A 20559-nucleotide genomic window follows, 5' to 3' on the forward strand; every position below is an offset into this window, starting at 1 on the left:
AAAGAGCTGGGAAGAAACTGGTCAGAGCAGCTACCAAAAAGCCTACAGCATCTCTGAAGCAGTTGCAGGTATTTGACAAAGAGTGGTCATTGTGTGACAACAATATCACAAATGTGGCTTGTATGGGAGGGTTACAAGAAAAAAGCCACTCCTCAAGAAAGGCCACATGCAGTCATGACTGAGCTTTGCCAAAACGCACCTTGAAGATTCTGAGGCCACATGAAAAAAAGGTGTTATGGTCAGATGAGACTAAAATTGAATTGTTTGGCCTCAACACCAAACGATATGTCTGACGGAAATCCAATACAGTTTCCATCCAAATGACACCATTCCTTCAGTAAAGCATGGAGGTGGTAATATCCTGTTATGAGGGTGTTTCTCTGCAGCACTTGTCAGAATAGAAGGAAAAATAGATGGGAAGAAATACCATTAAATTCTTGAGGAAAATTGCTGACCTCTTTCAGAAAGTTGTCAATGGGATGAAGGTTTACCTTCCAACATGACAATGACCACACAGTGGTTGAAGCAGAAACATATGAATGTCTTTGCATGACTTATTTAGAGCTCAGACTTAAACCCCATTGAAAATCTGTGGAATGACTTGAAGACTGCAGTCCACAAACAGTCACCATCAAATTAAACTGAACTTGTTCTGCAAAGAAGTCTAGATGTGCAAAGTTAGTAGAGGCATATTCCAACAGACTAGAGGCTGTAATTAAACCAAAAGGTGGTTCAACAAAATACTGACACAAGGGGGTAATCTTTTTTCCAACTCAGTAATTCTGATTTCAATTTTTTTTTTTTTTTTCTGTTGGTGGTGGTCTATCTTTCACTTGAATATTAAAAGTCTCTTAAAATTGCTTTTAGGCTTCTTTATTGTCATGACTACTCTCCTGATCCTCTGCTGATGCACCGTGCTGCTACAGAGCAAGCAGTGCCTGTTCTTTTTGGTCACATACTCTGCAGGTATTATAATTCCCACAGTGTTAAATGCATCTGAGGGTAGATGTAAAGCCCATCTCGGGGGGAAGCAGGAAAGAAAGGGGACCGCTCACATACAGAAGGGGGACATGGAGAACAAATGTAGCCATCCTAGAACAGGAAGTTTAAGAATAGCAAAAAAAAGCTTGCATTTGAAAGAGGAAACCAAGAAAGAGAGAGAAGGTACATTCTACTTGTATTTAACTGCTTGCCGACCAGCCGCCGCAGTTATACGGCGGCAGGTCGGCTCTGCTGGGCGAGATCCCGTAGATCTACGTCATCTCGCCGTTCAGCCAATAGGCAATAGGGGCGCGTGCGTGCCGCCGGAGGCACACACGCGCGCCCCGCTCGCCCCTGATGCCGACGCGCGTGCCCGACGGGCACGGTCGCCGCCGGGCACCCACGATCGTTCGTTACAGAGCGAGGACCAGGAGCTGTGTGTGTAAACACACAGCTCCCAGTCCTGTCAGGGGAGAAATGCCTGACCGTCTGTTCATACAATGTATGAACAGCGATCAGTCATTTTCCCCAGTCAGTCCCCCCCCCCCCCCCCTTTTCAGTTAGAACACACCCAGGGAACATACTTAATGCCTTCCTCGCCCCCTAGTGTAACCCCTTCCCTGCCAGTGGCATTTTTATAGTAATCAATGGATTTTTATAGCACTGATCGCTATAAAAATGCCAATGGTCCCGAAAAAGTGTCCGAAGTGTCCGCCATAATGTCGCAGTACCTGAAAAAATCGCAGATCGCCGCCATTAGTAGTAAAAAAAAAAAATATTAATAAAAATGCCATAAAACTATCCCCTATTTTGTAAACGCTATAACTTTTGCGCAAACCAATCAATTAACACTTTTTGCGATTTTTTTTTTTACGAAAAATATGTAGACGAATACGTATCGGCCTAAACTGAGGAAAAAAAAATGTTTTTTTATCCATTTTTGGGGGATATTTATTATAGCAAAAAGTAAAAAATATTCATTTTTTTTTAAAATTTTCGCTGTATTTTTGTTTATAGCGCAAAAACTAAAAACCGCAGAGGTGATCAAATACCACCAAAAGAAAGCTCTATTTGTGGGGAAAAAAAGGACGCCAATTTTGTTTGGGATCCACGTCGCACGACCACGCAATTGTCCGTTAAAGCGACGCAGTGCCGAATCTCAAAAAGTGGCCTGGTCTTTGACCAGCAATATGGTCCGGGGGTTAAGTGGTTAAACAAATATTTTATTTTAAAAAAAAATGTGAGTTTAGTATTTAGCCCTCGTTCACGCCAATGCAATTTGACTGTGCACCGTTTGGACCGTTGTGACTTTGAAAAAAGGTTCCTGCACTACTTTTCTGCGATTTCATTGCGACATGCATTGACTTATGTTAAATAAACTCACAAAGGTGCAATGAAATCAGAGATCCAAATCTCACTGATCTGAAGCTTTGAAGTCATGCTGAAGTAGCGTGATTTCAAAGCCACACTGGTGTGAACCAGGGCTATGCAATTACAAAAGTTATTACTGAATACATTTAAAGCTTTCTGTGGTCCATAAAGGGTGTACAGGTGCAGGAGGTGGTTAAATCCAAACTGCTTCTTTTAAAAAAAAAACACTACCATTTCAAATAAATAACAACCCTCTCTGTGAACAAGCATATGTTTTTGGTGTCCACATGGGCCTAATAGGTCTTAAAGCGGGGGTTCACCCTTAGAGGGCACTTTTTCCCCTTAGATTCCTGCTCGTTTTCTCTAGGGGAATCGGCTATTTGTTTTAAAATATGTGCAGTACTTACCCGTTTACGAGATGCATCCTCTCCGTCGCTTCCGGGTATGGGCTGCGGGAATGGGCGTTCCTTCTTGATTGACAGTCTTCCGAGAGGTTTCCGACGGTCGCATCCATCGCGTCACGATTTTCCGAAAGAAGCCGAACGTCGGTGCGCAGGCGCAGTATAGAGCCGCACCGACGTTCGGCTTTTTTCGGCTACGAGTGACGCGATGGATGCGACCGTCGGAAGCCTCTCGGAAGACTGTCAATCAAGAAGGAACGCCCGCTCCCGAAGACCCATACCCGGAAGCGACGGAAGAAGATGCATCTCGAAAACGGGTAAGTACGGATCATATTTTAATACAAATAGCCAATTCCCCTAGACCGAACGAGCAGGAATCTAAGGGGAAAAGGGAAAATTTTTTATAAATGGGTGAACTCCCGCTTTAAGCGGTAAAGTTCAAAACCCCCTCCATGACTCCACGCTCGCATGGTACTAAGATAGATGCAACCTGGCTTTCCTTGTTCCCTATCATTGTGAATCTTTCCTTTACCACAAGATGGTGCTGAGCTTTTGTGAAGTATTTGATATGCGTCACTAGTGATAAAAAAAACATGTCCTAGACATGTTTGAACTGACATTTTTCTAACTTCATCTCTCCAGAGCCACAGCTTATTTAATTATTCTGGTTGTGGGGTGAATTTGCATATTGAATATTTGGGCAGATCTCAGCAAAGATATAAATTTGTACTGCAATGTATTTACAGTATGATAAATGCGTGTTTTTTTTTTGTTTGGCTGAATCTGGAGATCCTTATAGGCTGCCCTGTACACACTGCTGTTTGGCTTACTTTTATTTTGGATAGGCTATACCAGGGTTGGAGCCTCCTCCATAGTTTTCCTGTCCTCGTGACCTAAGATTACCATATTTCATGCACTGGTGTCACAGTGAATAAAAGTGAGAGGAAGTCTCTCTAGTTGAGTCAGAATAGGGTTGCCACCTCATCTCTTTAAACCCAAACACATAAGAATTACCCAGGTTCCGAGGCTAATTTAATGCAGATAAGGCACCAAGTGAGTTTAATTACCTCCTTAATCTGCCGCAGAACCTATGTAACTAATACGTATTTGGTTATAACAGGTTGAGGTGGCAACCCTAAGTCAGAACCTCTGTCAGCTGTAAAAATACTGTCTAACTCTTCTCCGCTCTTTTAGACGTTCTGCTGCTCCAGTGGCATCACAGCAACTTCTGCAAGGAAGAGAGGTGGGCATTTTTCTAAGACTGAGCACAATGACGCTTAGTCCTGAAATGCTGTGTGCTCAGTCTACGTGATGACAGTCCCCTTAGGGGTGTGGCTACTCACAATAAATGGGCAAAAATGTTCTGCCCTAAATAGGACCTCTGGTTCTGGACTGAGAGGGAGGTCAGAGACACCATTGCATCATGTAGAGAGTAGATATGTTAGGTTGAGGATGAAAATCGGGGAATAAAAATCTTTTTCGAAATCAAGGGACACAGGATCAGTAGAATCCGAGATGTTGGGTTGTATTGCTGCTTTTTGGAGGAATTGGACAATAGCAAACAATAAAAGGCTGTTGGCCAGCCAAGTACAGGCAGTACCCGAGTTACAAACATCTGACTTGCAATACGATGCATACTTAGAGAGAGAGAGACAACCAAACGTTTAAGAAAAACTACCCCTAAGAAGGGAAATTCTCTCCTGTAATGCACTGTACACACTACCATTTTTAATGGTCTAGAAAAACTATTTTTTTTTCGACATGATTCTTGTTAAGCCTGCATTGTCTACACACGATCGTGAAAAACAAAATGCTCGAGCAAAGCGCGGTGACGTACAACACATACAACGGTACTATAAAGGGGAAGTTCCATTCGGATGGCGCCACCCTTGGGGCTGCTTTTGCTGATTTATTGTTAGTAAAGGTTTGGTGAGAGACGATTCGCGCTTTTCGGTCTTCGTGCTTTTCAGTCTGTTACAGCGTGATGAATGTGCTATCTCCATTACGAACGCTAGTTTTACCAGAACGAGCGCTCCCGTCTCATATCTTGCTTCTGAGAATGCGCTTTTTTTTCACTTCGTTAAAGCCTACACACGACAGTTTTTCACGACGCAAAAAAATAGAGCATGTTTAATGCCCATTTTTCACGTCATGAAAAATGCTCTGGAGCCCACGCACGATCGTTTTTAATGACATTTAAAAAAAGTTGCATTTTTCACATCATGAAAAACGGTCATGTGTACGCGGCATAAGAGTTTTATTGGAAAAGGCTGAGGTTCTTTTCTGGTCACCACAATGCAGTAAACCATGTTTTCAGAAGGTGGCTAAGGTCTTGTGCACCTCTTCACTCTCCTCCCTGTTAGAGGAGTATCGCAGATTTAGCGACGTCTTTGACAAAGGTCAAGCCGGTAGTTTGCCTCCACACTGGTCGTATGATTGTGCAATTGACCTGCAACCTGGTGCCATGCACCCTCGTGACCGGGTTTACAATTTGTCTATCTCGGGGAATAAAGCCATGGAGGATTATGTTGCCGATGCACTTCTTGAGGGTTCATCCGCAATCTTCGACTCCTGCTGGTGCTGGCTTCTTTTTTGTGAAAGAAGTAGTGAACTGAGACATTGTATGGATTTTATAGGGGTTTCAATCGCCTCAGGACTAAGAATGCGTATCCGATTTCCGTTAATTACGGAATTATTTGAACGCCTCAAGGGAGCAACAGTTTTCACAAAGCTCGATCTGAGAGGGGCATACAATCTCGTGAGGATCAAGGAGGGTGATGAATGTAAAACTGTGTTTAGTACCAGGACAGGACATTACGGATACTTCGTAATGCTGTTTGGTCTTTGCAACGCTCCTGCAGTTTTTCAGGAATTCATCAACGATGTTCTCCAAGATATGTTGTAGCAATGTGTGGTTTATCTTGAGGATATTCTCATATATTCCAAATCCCTAGAGAGCCACCCCACAGATGTCTCTCATGTGCTACAGAGGCTGCAAGATAATAACCTGTAATGTAAGTTGGAGAAGTAAGAGTTCCATCGTGGACAGGTTACATTTCTGGTTTATGTCAATTCTACTGACTGTTTTCGATGGACCCAGAGAAACTATCTGCAGTTCTACAGTGGCCTCGATCCATAGGTCTATGTCCACTACAGCGTTTCTTGGCTTTGCCAATTATTATTGGGAAATGTATTCAGAACTTCTCTTCTCTGGTCAAACCCCAGACTGATATGACCAGAAAGGATGATAACCCACAGAATTAGTCTCCGGATTCCATTAAAGCCTTTCAGGCCCCGTACACACGTCCGAGGAACTCGACGTGCCATTGACTAACGAGAAAATAGAGAACATGTTCTCTTTTCGGCCCGACGGGTTCCTCGACGGGTTCCTCGCTGAAAAGTGTACACACTTGGGAGATCATTCGGTTACATGGGTTAGCCAAGGTTATCATCTCGGACAGGAGTAGTCAGTTTGTCTCCAGGTTTTGGCAAGCCTTTTGTGTACCGTTAGGAATTCGGCCTTCCTTCTCCTCTGTGTATCGCCCGCAGTCCCATGGGGTCGAAAAACAAGCTAACCAAGCCTTGGAGCAGTTTCTACATTGCTTTATTTTCGACCATCATAACTGGTCAGACCTCTTACCTTGGGCAGAGTTTGCTCACAATAGTGCCATCAATACCACTTCCTGATTGTCTCAGTTTATGGCAAATTATGGTTTCCAACCATCCATGTTGCCTGACTTTTGTTCCTCAAAGAATTCTTGAATTAGAGGAGCATCTGTGTTCTTAGTTCCACTTGGGTGCAGCTCCTTGCGATGTGCCAGTAAGAGGTACAGAATCCATGCTGACCGCAGACACCACCTACCTGCGCCCTCCAACCAGGTTGGAGAAAGTGTCTGCCTGTCATCTTGTAACGTCCGTTTCTGTGTTCCCTCACTGAAATTAGCACCACGGTTTATTGTGCCTTTCTGCATTCTCCGTAGGATCAACCCAGTAGCCTATACATTAGACGCATACAGTACATGGTTGATTGGAAAGGGTATGGTCCAGAGGAACTCTCTTGGGTCTCATCCTCGGATGTCCATGCTGCTGTCCTCCATGTTTTCCATAGAAGGTTTTACCCTCAAACCTGGTGGCCCTCCAAGGGGAAGAGTCGTTGAAGAGGGGGTACTGTCAGGGCTGGACTCTCAGGCCTCCCTTCTCAGTGCTCAGGTTGCTCAGCTGTCAGTTAATTGCCATCACTCATCGTTCCTCAACGGCTCACCTGGTAATCATTTCCTGCTTGTCAGTCCAGCCCACAGCCAGCCCCTTCTGTCTATTTAAACTGCCTGGTTCATTTCTTCTGTGCCTTCGCCTTGGTCAAATCTATCTGGAGACTCTTTGTTGTGTTCCTGTTGAATACTTGCCTGGTTGACATTCCTTCTGGTTCCTGATCCTGTCTGCTGCCTCTGACTATGCTGATCTCTGGCTTCCTGATTTACTGGCTTGTTCTAACTACCCACTTTGGCGTACCCTGGCTATCATTTTTACCATTATATTAAAAAGTGTGATTTTTAACTGCATTTTTTCTCTCCGCCTGATTCATGGTTCCTGACAGAAATGCAGCTCTAAGACACCAGCAGCACTCATGCAGCCCCACAGGAGGACACTGCCAACACCATGTTTCAATGTAGGCACCATGCATTTTTCTTTGTACTCCTCACCTTTGCAACACCATACAGTTTTAAAGCCATCTGTTTCAAAACCATTTATCTTGGTCTCATCAGTCCAGAGTCCCAGTAGTCCTTCTTTCAGCATGGGCCATGGAAAATGTATAGCCGGGCTTATTTGTGTATGGGGTTTCCTTCGAAAACACCCATGCATGCCATTCCTCTGCAGTGTACACCGTATTGTGTCACGGGAAACAATCACCCCAGTTTTGCTTTCTACTGCTAACTGCAGTAAACTTGCATGATGGTTTTCTTCAACCCTTCTCATCAGAAGATGCTCCTGTCAAGGTGTTGACTTCCGTGGATGGCCTGGACATCTCTCTCTGAGATGGTTGCAGTTCCATCTTTGTTAAATTTTTGTATCACTTTTGTTAAAGTATTCTGACTGATAAGTAAAGCTTTGCTGATCTTCTTGTAGCCTTCACCTTTCTTGTGTAAATAAATTATTTTCTTTGTCAGGCCTTGTGAAATTTCTCTTCCATGTGGTGCCATTGCTGACAGCATGAAATGGGAAGGGGTTTTCTTTAACCACTTCCCGACCTCCGCATGTACATATACGTCAGCAGAATGGCACGGACAGGCACATGTACGTACCTGTACGTCCTCTGCTAGACGTGGGTGGGGGGTCCGATCGGGACCCCCCCCCCCCCGGTACATGCGGAGGTCGGGTCCGCTCGGGGAGCGATCCGGGACGACAGCGCGGCTATTTGTTTTTAGCCGCTCCGTCGCGATCGCTCCCCGGAGCTGAAGAACGGGGAGAGCCGTGTGTAAACACGGCTTCCCCGTGCTTCACTGTGGCGGCGCATCGATCGGGTGATCCCCTTTATAGGGGAGATCCGATCGATGATGTCATTCCTACAGCCACACCCCCCTACACTAGTAAACACACACACAGTGATCCCTAAATGTTACAGCGCCCCCTGTGGTTAACTCCCAAACTGCAACTGTCATTTTCACAATAAAGAATGCAATTTAAATGCATTTTTTGCTGTGAAAATGACAATGGTCCCAAAAATGTGTCAAAATTGTCCGAAGTGTCCGCCATAATGTCGCAGTCACGAAAAAAATCGCTGATCGCCACCATTAGTAGTAAAAAAAATAAAAATAAAAAAAAACTATCCCCTATTTTGTAAACGCCATAAATTTTGCGCAAACCAACCGATAAACGATTATTGCGATTTTTTTTACCAAAAATAGGTAGAAGAATACGTATCGGCCTAAACTGAGGAAAAAAAAAATTTATATATGTTTTTGGGGGATATTTATTACAGCAAAAAGTAAAAAATATTGCATTTTTTTCAAAATTGACGCTCTATTTTTGTTTATAGCGCAAAAAATTAAAACCGCAGAGGTGATCAAATACCACCAAAAGAAAGCTCTATTTGTGGGGAAAAAAGGACGCCAATTTTGTTTGGGAGCCACGTCGCACGACCGCGCAATTGTCTGTTAAAGCGACACAGTCCCGAACTGTAAAAACCCCTTGGGTCTTTAGGCAGCAATATGGTCCGGGGTTTAAGTGGTTAAGTAAAGCCTTTTTATAATCCGCTGTCTGCTGGACACTAGAGCTCCGCTATACGTCGGCAGAATGGCATGGGTGCACAAAAGGGCATACCCGTACATCCCTTCATAATGCCAAGATAGTGGGGGGGCATGCCAGCGGGTTCTGCGGACTCTATGTCCGCCAGTGACCGCAATCAAGGCGAGGAGAGGCAGAATGGTGGGAATGTAAACAAGGTGTTTCCCTGTTCTGCCTAGTGACCTGACAGGGATCTTCTGTTCCCTGTCATTGGGAACAGTGATCTCTGTCATGTCAGTGGTAGTCCATCACCCCTACAGTTAGAATAAGCTGAGGGAACACATTTAACTCCTTGATCGCCCCCTAGTGTTAACCCCTTCCCTGCCAGTGACATTTATACAATAATCACAGTGTCTATTTTTTAGCTCTGATCGCTGTATAGATGTCACAAAATGGTGCCAAAAGTGTCTGATCTGTCTGGGCAAAGTCGCAGTGCCAATAAAAATTGCAGATCACCGCCATTACTAATAAAAAAAAAATATATAATAAAGATGACATAAATCTATCCCCTATTTTGTAGACGCTATAACTTTAGCGCGGACCAATCAATATTCACTTATTGCGATTTATTTACTTTTTTTTTCACAAATATGTATAAGAATACATATCGGCCTAAACTGAGGAAGAAATTTGTTTTTATATATATTTTTGGGGGATATTTATTATAGCAAAAAGTAAAAAAAAAACTTTTTATTTTTTTTTCAAACAACCACCAAAAGAAAGCTCTATTTGTGGGGGAAAAAAGAAAGTAAATTTTGTTTAAGTACAACATCGCACGGCCGCGCAATTGTCAGTTAAAGTGACACAGTGCCGAATTAAAAAAAATGCTCTAATCATTGAGGTAAAACCTTCCGGGGCTGAAGTGGTTAATGCAGACTTTCCATGATTCATGTACCAAGTGCAGAGCCGTTCTCTTCTGCTCACTCACAGCTGTCAAAAAAAAAGAGCCTCCGGCAAAGTTTATTACAACATTGCTCATGAAGTGAATAAATACTGATGCGCTCGTATTAACTCATGTACAATGTGAATCGTACACAATCAAGCAAAAAACCTAGTGAGAAAACTCTTAATATATATGTGAGTAGATCATGAAAAAAGTCCTGATGATTGAATCAGACAGTCTGCAGTGCTCCTTCCCTAATTGCCAAGCTCTCACTTCAATGTGATCAGGTTACAACAACCTCCAGCAGCGATCAGATGTTTCCAGATAGGAGAGACCGCCGCTCCAGGTAAGCACACCTACGGCAATCAATGTCCACTCAATAACCAACGGGTGCTGGCAATGCACGAAGCATGCGAAGAAAAAGAACGTATATGGACAACCGCACTCCAATAAGTCTAAAAAAGACGTGCCCTTTATTGGGTAAAAAAGCATGCACTACAAAAAAACAGCATACAGTGGGAAATGAACAGCTGACGCATTTCACATTGAACTTCAATGTTTCCAGTTTCATTAACCACTTGCCGTCGCCGCACCGTCATAATACGTCCACAAGGTGGCTCTCCTAGGCGAGAGCACGTAATATGACGTCCTGCCTTTTAGCCGCCACTAGGGGCGCGCGCGCGCTCGCCCCCGACTCATGTGCGTGTGCCCGGCGGGCGCGATCGCCGCCGGGCACACGCGATCGCTCGGTACAGAGCGGGGAACGGGAGCTGTGTGTGTAAACACACAGCTCTCGTTCCTGTCAGCAGGGGAAATGCTGATTTTCTGTTCATACAATGTATGAACAGAAGATCAGTGTTTCCCCTAGTGAGGCCACCCCCCCCCCCCCCACAGTAAGAACACACCCAGGCATACTTAACCCCTTCCCCGCCCCCTAGTGTTAACCCCTTCACTGCCAGTGGCATTTTTATAGTAATCTAATGCATTTTTATAGCACTGATCGCTATAAAAATGCCAATGGTCCCAAAAATGTGTCAAAAATGTCCGAAGTGTCCGCCATAATGTCGCAATACCGAAAAAAAAATCACTGATCGCCGCCATTACTAGTAAAAAAAAATATTAATAAAAATGCCATTAAAATACCTCCTATTTTGTAAACGCTATAACTTTTGCGCAAACCAATCAATAAACGCTTATTGCGATTTTTTTTTACGAAAAATATGTAGAAGAATACGTATCGGCCTAAACTGAGGAAAAAAAATGTTTTTTTATATATTTTTGGGGGATATTTATTACAGCAAAAAGTAAAAAATATTCATTTTTTTCAAAATTGTCGTTCTATTTTTGTTTATAGCGCAAAAAATAAAAAACGCAGAGGTGATCAAATACCACCAAAAGAAAGCTCTATTTGTGGGAAAAAAAGGACGCCAATTTTGTTTGGGAGCCACGTCGCACGACCGCGCAATTGTCTGTTAAAGCGACGCAGTCCCGAATTGCAAAAAGTACTCTGGTCTTTGGGCAGCAATATGGTCCGGGGGGTAAGTGGTTAAGTCACATGCAAAAGAGAAGGAAAGGAAACATAGCGCAATATTGTACCATATAGATGTGGATAACGGTTGCACTTAGTGCACTCACGTATCCTCGCTTATAATATAGACAGGGTATGTTGCCGCTCAGTTTAAGTGGACTCCACACTCGGGATAAACATCCGATGGTCCGTCACTGTAGGCTCCTCCCCAAAAATCAATGGTTCACTTAACTGGTCCGACTTGTGTCCGTCCGACTTTAGAAAAGGTTCCTGCGCTACTTTGGTCCGCTTTCAGCCTATTCAATATCATTGAAGTTGGATCCTCATCCTAACCATCCATCTTGTGACATCGCCATGGTGATTACAGCAGCAGGAAAAGGAATTTGTCACACTGAGATTGTTTTGATTGGTCAATGGACAAGTCGGACCATCACAGTCAGAGCAAAATCGTATCCTGTCCTGGAAGTAGGACCGATATCTCAGGGCAAAGTAGAATCGACAGTCATGTTGTACCAGTGTGAACCCGGGACTAAGACTTTCATTGGGTTGTATTCATTTTTGCAACATGGTCTTGAATGAATTTGTTAGGAAAAATACTTTTTTGTGTGTGCAAATTAACAAATCTTGCAATCAATGGCCTGCATCTGTGGGAGTATTTTGTAGTATAGTGTCCCATAGAACATTTTGTTTCTTAAAGGGAAAGTAAAGTTTTTCTGACAAATCTGTAGGTATACTGTGGGGCAGTTCCAGCAAAGATTTTGCCAGTGTCCATCAGTGGCGGCCCATCCATAAGCACCCCCCCTAATGTCTATGTGCCTGGCCGGAGGCTTTAATTGACTCCAAAAAGGGTGGGCTCGGGGGACAGAGCACTGAGCCCACCCACTTATAACAATAGCGAATCAACATTCGCTATGGTCTTCCTCCTTCTCCTCCTGGCCAGTCAGGACAGGAACCTGGTCCATGCAGGATTGGCCAGGAGAGGAGGGGGGGTTGGTAAACGGGGAGCTGCCTGGGACCAATATGTGGTAAGTGCATTGCTGGGCGGGGGGAAAAAATTGAGCACCTGCCTCCAAAAGGGTGGTCTTGGGGCCCAGAGAGCTGCGCTCTGAGCCCACCCATTTGTAACAATAGCGAATCAACATTCGTTATTGTCTTCCTGCTTCTCCTCCCATGCAAGGCATGGCGGTGGGGTGGTTTGGGGGTTTGTTTGCCCCCCCCTACCAAAAATGGAGCACCAGCTGCCACAGTCTGTGGGCCCTGACTGCTGTCCTGCGTGCTGAGCTGCTGTTTTCTGCGCCTGCATCCTCCTTTAGAACTGCGCACAGGCAGCCTATAGAAGTGGATGCAGACACAGCAGCTGCATGGAGAAAACCACATCAAAATTTGACATGTGCAAGAGTGGGTACATGGATCAAAATGCACACTGTCTGCATCTAGATCTGTGCACCTGCTCCCGCATGCATGTCAAATTTTGATATTCAACTGCTGTGTCTGCGTCCACTTCTATAGGCTGCCTGCAGATGGAGAAAACAGAGATTCGGCCCTAAGAAGCAACTCCGCAGCTAGACTTTATTATTATTATTATTATTATACACGATTTATATAGTGCCAACAGTTTGCGCAGCACTTTACAATGTATAGGGGGGACAGCACAATTACAGTACAGTTTATTTATTTATTAAAATGCTTGTAAAATAACAGCGCATTCTTACACACGTGCCTCGATGCGCTGGCGGGATAAAAACAGAACAGAAAAGGGGCAGAAACTACATCGATCAAACAAGTAACAATAAAACAACAAGAACAAGAAGATATATAAAACATACAAAGTTAAAAATATAAAATTTAGAGCTATTAGAATGTTTAATATTTAAGTCACCCCGAAAGCCTGGATATATAGCCATGTTTTTAACAATCTCCTAAACTTTAGGAGATCATTCTCAAATCTTATGTGAAAGGGCAAGGAGTTCCAGAACTGAGCTCCTTGAACTTCCAGGGTCCTCCCACCGCATTTGTTTTTAGCAAATTTGGGGATGTTCAACAAAGCCAAATTCTCAGACTGCAGCGATCTGGTAGGCACATGTCTGATGAATTTTTCTCTGAGATAGCCCGGTCCAAAACCATGGATGGCCTTATGCACAAGACACCCCGTCTTGAACTGAGCCCGTTGTGCCACGGGCAGCCAGTGCAAGGCATGTAGGGATTGAGTGATGTGGTCATACCGGCCCACACCCGTGAGTAGCTGAAGCTTGTGCAAGATGTTCTTAGACACACCCAGTTCAATACAAAAGGTACAGGAGGGCCCGGCTCGTAGAGCTTACATTCTAAAGGGAGGGAGTGGTGGTACAAAAGGTAATAGACTTTACTCAGATATGGAATGTACAGGTGTTATAAAAAAAATCACGATTTCTGTTACCTTGCACAGTTTGCTTAATCAGCATTGTTGGCTTAATGATTATCACAGCTGTTTCACCTGAGGGAACCTTTCAAAACAAGAGCTGTTGGAGTTACTTGAGGACTGCGGTTGAGAAATGGCGCTTTACAAGTTTAAGGCCCCTTTCACACGGGGCAGATCAGTAATGATCCGCCTCTGTGTGCTCCGTAAGCTCAGCGGGGATCGCTCCGTAGATCCCCGCTGAGCCGGCGGATGACAGGGCGGTCCCCGCACACTGTGCAGGGAACACCCTGTCTTTTATTTGTTCTCCCCTCTGGGGGGATCGGATGAACACAGACCGTATGTCCGTGTTCATCCGATCCGCTCTGCAGACAGAAGAAAAAATAGGGTTTTCTTCCGTCTGCAAAATCGGATGTTTGCGGAGGCTGACGATTACGGGTGTCAGCGGATGTTTATCCGCTGACACCCGCAATCTCATTGGCACCAATGTATTTCCCTTTTTCATCCGCAAACGGATGGATGAAAAAGCGGACATTCGGTCGGGACGTGTGAAAGGGGCCTAAGTGTGGCTTCTTATCATTCCTTTTATCTATAGAGCAATTGTCGTCATATTATTTTGTATTTCTCTCTGCCCTTTGATATAAATGCTTATCCCCTCTGTTTACTACAGGAAAAGCTCAGATGAAGCCGATCTTGTCCCAGCAAAAGAAGCTAATTTGAAGTGTCCCCAGGTGGTGATCTCGTTCTATGAGGAGCGACTCACGTGGCATTCATACCCAACAGAAGACGATGACAAAAAGGAAGACAAAAGCTAAATGCCACATACAGCTATTGCTACAATTGATGGATGGTGGGTCATTCATCAGCCCGGGGAGGGGGATGTGAGAATGTCTGCAGGATTCAGTATTTCTTGCATAGATGAAGGTGTTTTTCAGGAGTGTAGCCCAGGAGACACTGCACCCTAGACATTTCTCCTGCTCTTTCCCTCTAGTGTTACAAACTCTGCATTTTTACTGAGTAGCATGTTTTGTTTGGCTGTTAGTGATGTTTGTTAAAGAAAAAAAAAAGATTCTGCGATATAGGGGGTGGGGGTGTAAAATGAAAGTGTCCCTTTTTGTATTTCAATCATGTAATTAAGAAATTTACTGTTCCAAAAAAAGTGGATCCTTTTTATTAGCACCAGTGGTTTTAACACGGTGCATCAATTATGTGATCTTTTTAACACCACTGAGCCCTTACAAAGCTAGCCTGCAACTGAGTAAAGTGGGTGGGGGGGGGGGGGGTTCTGAAATCCATTTACTGAAATGTGAAGTCTGGCTTGTTGTCTCCTACCAAAAATGCTAGTTGACAGGCTGTTTCTGGCTGTAATGCTTTTTAAGTCCCTAACCAGTAGGGATGAGCTCCGGTGTGTTCGCACAGTCTACGTGCAGAGCCCGCCAGGAAGTCGGCACCGCGCTGCGCTAATCACAGGCAGGGAGACATTGTCCCAATGCTCGGCTGCAGAGATCGGGAAATGTCTCCCTGCCTGTGGTTAGCGCCGTGCAGATTTCCTGGCGGCTCTGCACATGGACTGTGCGAACACGCCGGAGCTCATCCCTACTAACCAGTAGTAAGTGTGCAGATCTTGGTCAAATCGAAATACTTTGGATAATTAAAGTAGAAGGGATTTGTAGACAGTTTGGGATGCCGCTCTAAGGTCATAGAAGGTACTTGTGCCACTAGACTGCCATAGCCAGGGAACTAGCATTTTTCGAGGCATAGGTTGATAATTGCGGTCCCCACATTTCCTCAGTATTATAGGTTTCCTATGAACCAGAATGTTGCTAATCCCAGTCGGTAAGCTCAGGGGGACTTTTGTGAGCCTCGCATAGACATTGTTTTTTTAAATCTCTTAAACTTTCCAAACGGGAGCCCTGACGGTTATGGTCTCAAATGGGGATCCTGTACAGAATAACTGTATAAACTTGTCTTTTTAGTTTTTTTTTAAAGCATGTGTTTTAGGATTCTGTGAGGACTTTTATTAAAATGTAAATCAAAACACATTTTGTCGGTCAGTCGTCCTAATAAAACTTTTAGATTTATAAAACATTTGCTTTATTGTGTGGATGGATGACATACGTTAGCAGTGTGGTGTACAAACCTGTTATCCAGTAAATGCTGAACTGGTGCAGTACGGGTGTCTTTCTTCACAAGCAGTGTGCGTATAATTGCACATAAGGGTAAATTCCATAAGCAGCGGAGTTATTCTATGTCCATAATCGAAAAAAAACATTGATTAATGCATATTTTATTTTTAATTTTTTTAGCATTGAAGCCTGCAGAGCACTTCATCCAGGATCATTGCGTTGCAGGTGCATCATACAGTATCTCACAAAAATAAGTACACCCCTCACATTTTTGTAAATATTTTATTATATCTTTTCATGTGACAACACTGAATAAATTACACTTTTCTGCAATGTAAAGCAGTGAGTGTACAGCTTGTATAACAGTGTAAATTTTCTGTCCCCCTCAAAATAACACAACCATTAATGTCTAAACCACTGGCAACAAAAGTGAGTACACCCCTAAGTGAAAATGTCCAAATAAGGCCCAATTAGCCATTATCCCTCCCCAGTTTCATGTGACTTGTTTGGTGTTACAAGGTCTCACGTGTGAATGGGGAGCAGGTGTGTCATACTAGTCACTGGAAGTTCAACATGGCACCTCATGGCAAAGAACTCTGAGGATCTGAAAAAAAGAATTGTTGCTCTACATAAAGATGGCCTAGGCTATAAGAAAATTTCCAAGACCCTGAAACTGCTGCCAGAGGTTGAACGGGTGGGGGGGGGGGGGGGGGGGTCAGCCTGTCAGTGCTCAGACCATACACTGCATCAAATTGGTCTGCATGGCTGTCATCTCAGAAGGAAGCCTCTTCTAAAGATGATACACAACAAAGCCTGCAAACAGTTTGCTGAAGACAAGCAGACTAAGGACATGGATTACTAGAACCATGTCCTGTGGTCTCATGAGACCAAGATAAACATATTTGGTTCAGATGGTGTCAAGCGTGTGTGGTGGCAACCAGGTGAGGAGTACAAAGATAAGTGTGTCTTGCCTACAGTCAAGCATGGTGGTGGGAGTGTCATGGTCTGGGGCTGCATGAGTGCTGCCGGCACTGGGGAACTACAGTTCATTGAGTGGACCATGAATGCCAACATGTACTGTGACATACTGAAGCAGAGCATGACCCCCCCCCCCCCCTCCCTTTGAAGAATGGGCCGCAGGGCAGTATTCCAACATAATAACGACCCCAAACACACCTTCAAAATGACCATTACCTTGCTAAAAAAGCTGAGGGTAAAGGTGATGGACTGGCCAAGCCTATCTCCAGACCTAAACCCTATTGAGCATCTGTGGGGCATCATCAAACGGAAGGTGGAGGAGCGCAAGGTCTCTAACATCCACCAGCTTTGTGATGTCATCATGGAGGAGGGGAAGAGGACTCCAGTGGCAACCTGCGAAGCTCTGGTGAACTTCATGCCCAAGAGGGTTAAAGCACTGCTGGAAAATAATGGTGGCCACACAAAATATTGACACTTTGGGTCCAATTTGGACATTTTCACTTAGGGTGTACTCACTTTTGTTGCCAGCGGTTTAGACATGAATAGCTGTGTGTTATTTTGAGGAGACAGCAAATTTACACTGTTATACAAGCTGTATACTCACTACTTTGCAGTGTAGTGTATTTTCTTCAGTGTTGTCGCATGAAAAGTTATAATAAAATATTTACAAAAATGTGAGGGGTGTACTTACTTTTGTGAGATACTGTATATGCTCTATCAAGGTTCATGAAGAGATATGACTTTCTGCTGTGGGGCTGGAGGTAGTTGTTGCAGACTACAGAGCAGAGAGGGAGGAGGTACACTGCAGGGCATCATAGTGATCGCCTGGTACAGACAAGGCAAGAGACTGTATCTGTTCCATGTGATGGCTGTGGCCAATCACAGCTTCACAATAGTACACACTGGATGAATGGATATCATTTATAAAAAATGGTTGTATAAAACCGGTATTATCATTGTTATTAAGCAATCATAGTATGTTAAAAAAAAAATTGATCACCTTCCCAGAGTAGTACAGTATCACTATGGGTAACATTGTACTGCTGTGGTCACAGTGAAAATAATTCTTTGAAAAAAGATCATTGTTTTTATAGGTTTTTATTTTTTGCTAAACAAATGAAAAAACTCTTCTTTCCTCATGCATTGGCAGCGTGAGGACAGGAATGCAGATAACTGTAATTTCCTGTTTACTCTGATCAGCTGTGATTGGGCACAGCTGATCACATGGTAAAGAGCCTATTTCATAGGCTCTTTACAATGATTGGTGTTGGGCTGTCTGAGGGGCGTCATATGACATTCTTCCAGAACAACAGTACTCCCGCCCATCCATCATTTCACTATACAGCGGGCGGGAAGCTCCACCCAAAAGAGGCAGTTCAGGACACATTTGCACCTCTTTTGGTACAATTGGCACTTTTTGAGGAGCATGTATCCGATTTTGACAGATACAGGCATACCCCACTTTTAAGTACACAGTGGGACCAGCGCATGTATGTAAAACGAAAATGTACTTAAAGTGAAACAATACCTTTTTTCACTTCTAGGGTGTAGTGGGGGGTCAGGGACTGTAACAGGGGTGTCAGGAGCTGTAGTGGAGGTGTCAGGGGCACACTGGAACAGGGCGGGCTATGCTCTCAGAGCTTCAGCTCCTTCTACTGCGGCTGCAAAATGTCTGTACAGTACCTGTAAGGCACTTTACATACACTCACGGGTATGTCCTTACTCGTGAGTGTATGTAAAGTGAGTGTACTTAAAGCGGGGTATGCCTGTACCCACTTCTGTTCCGAGCTCTGCAGCACTCAGAAATTTAGGTTCTCCTCCCTCCCCTCCCACCTGCAGTCTTTTGGGATGCTGACAGGTCCCAGAAGACTGCATCCACCATTCACGATGCACATGCGCAGTGGGCACCCCGCTGTGCAGCTGCAATCTGTCACAGCTGGGTGCCCATGATGAAGATGCTCGGGACTGACAGTGGGTGAGCACACCGCTGGATCCTGGGAAAGGTGAGTGGTTGTTTTTCTTTAAAAGTCAGCAGCTACAATTTTTTGTAGTTGCTGACTTTTATTTTTTCCACAAATGACTGAAACTCCTCTTTAAATCCCAGCAAAACAAAGCTGTATTTGTATAAAAAAAAAAAAGATAAGAATTTCATATGGGTACAGTGTTGCATGACTGAGTAACTGTCATTCAAAGTGTGACAGCGCTGATGGCTGAAAATTGGCCTGGGCAGAAAGGGTGGTAAAATGTCCAGCACTGATGTGGTTAAGCAGCAATAAACTGAGAATGATTGCCCCTGGATGCACAGTCTGCGTCCAGGCCTGGTTATTCCCAGGTAATCACTGCTTGAGTAATTGCATGCAAGCCACCGTAAATAGCTGCAAAACCCTGAGGTCGGGTTCACACTTGTCTGACAAACGCTACGACATTGGGAGCTCATGTCACATGATGTGTGAAAATCAATGTTTCCCAGTGAGTGAGTAACTTGTATAGCGCTAACAAATGCGAACCGAATCGCCTCAAGGCGCTTTGCATCCAGAGTCGTGCTGATCCTTCAGAAGAGGTGGGTCTTTAGTTTTTTCCTAAAAGCCCAATGGGTAGAGCATTCCAAAGCCGAGGTCCTTGGACTGCAAATCTTCATTCTCCCTTAGATTTGTAGCGGGATTTGGAGGAGGTTTTGGTTGGTTGACCGGAGCACGCGATTGGTGATGTAGGGTTTAATTTTCTCGCTTAAGTATTGAGGAGCGTTTCCTTGTGCGCATTTGTGGGTGAGGCAGAGTGTCTTGAATGTGATCCGATCCTTTACGGCCAGCCAGTGGAGGGAACTCATGACTGGGGAGATAGAATCCCATGGTTTTTTACCTGTTACCAGTCTGGCTGTCGTGTTCTGAATGACTTGTAGATGCAAAATCTGATATTTAGGTAGTCCTATGTAGAGGGAGTTTGCGTAGTCGAGTCGGGAATTGATGATTGTTTTCCAACCACTACTGCTCTATCCTCTTTCGGGATGAAGGGGATAAGTCTACGTAGCATGCGGAGAAAATGGTAAGAACCGCTGACTACTGCTCCTATTTGTGCGTCCATCGTCATGTCTGAGTCAAAGACGACTCCGAGCCTTTTGACTTCGTTGCTCGGGTTGATGGTTTGTCCAAGGATGGTGGGTGGTGTCCATGTGGTCCTAGAATTAGATTTCCCATTTGCGTGAAGGATAAGGAGTTCTGTTTTGGATCTATTGCGTTTGAGTGAATTTTCAGTCATCCAATTATCGATCAGTGTGAGGCATTTTCCTAGTTCCTGATATTGGTGTTTTTTGTTGGTGATTCGAAAGTAAAGTTGCGTGTCGTCCGCATAAGAGTGGTAGCGCAGGTCCTTTTTTGCTGATGATTTGGAGGAGTGGGCGGATGTAGATGTTGAGGAGCACAGGAGAAAGGGACGATCCTTGTGGGACTCCACATGTAATGGTCCGTGTTTCTGATGTGAATCCTCCTAGTTTCACGGTCTGTGTTCGATCTTCTAGGAAAGATGCCGGCTACTTCTTTGAGACGAGTGAGCAGGGTGTTGTGGTCTACCGCAGCGTTTCAAAAATCCAGTCCTCAAGGCGCCCCCACAGGTCATGT

At 44.3% G+C, this 20559-nt stretch overlaps 1 protein-coding gene across 2 annotated transcripts in view; it reads left to right on the forward strand.

The window, feature by feature from the left end:
- The window catches only part of CBX1 (chromobox 1), a 68049-nt gene extending 53152 nt beyond the window's left edge, over nt 1–14897 (forward strand). For both annotated transcript variants that reach the window (XM_040331233.1, XM_040331232.1), the window contains exon 5: nt 14512–14897. In XM_040331233.1, coding sequence (XP_040187167.1) covers nt 14512–14656 — 145 coding nt within the window. In that variant the 3' untranslated portion in view covers nt 14657–14897. The remainder of the gene's footprint in view (nt 1–14511) is intronic.
- Nucleotides 14898–20559: the final 5662 nt, after the last annotated feature.

Source organism: Rana temporaria, chromosome 12, assembly GCF_905171775.1.
Source record: "Rana temporaria chromosome 12, aRanTem1.1, whole genome shotgun sequence".
Lineage (NCBI taxonomy): Eukaryota > Metazoa > Chordata > Amphibia > Anura > Ranidae > Rana > Rana temporaria.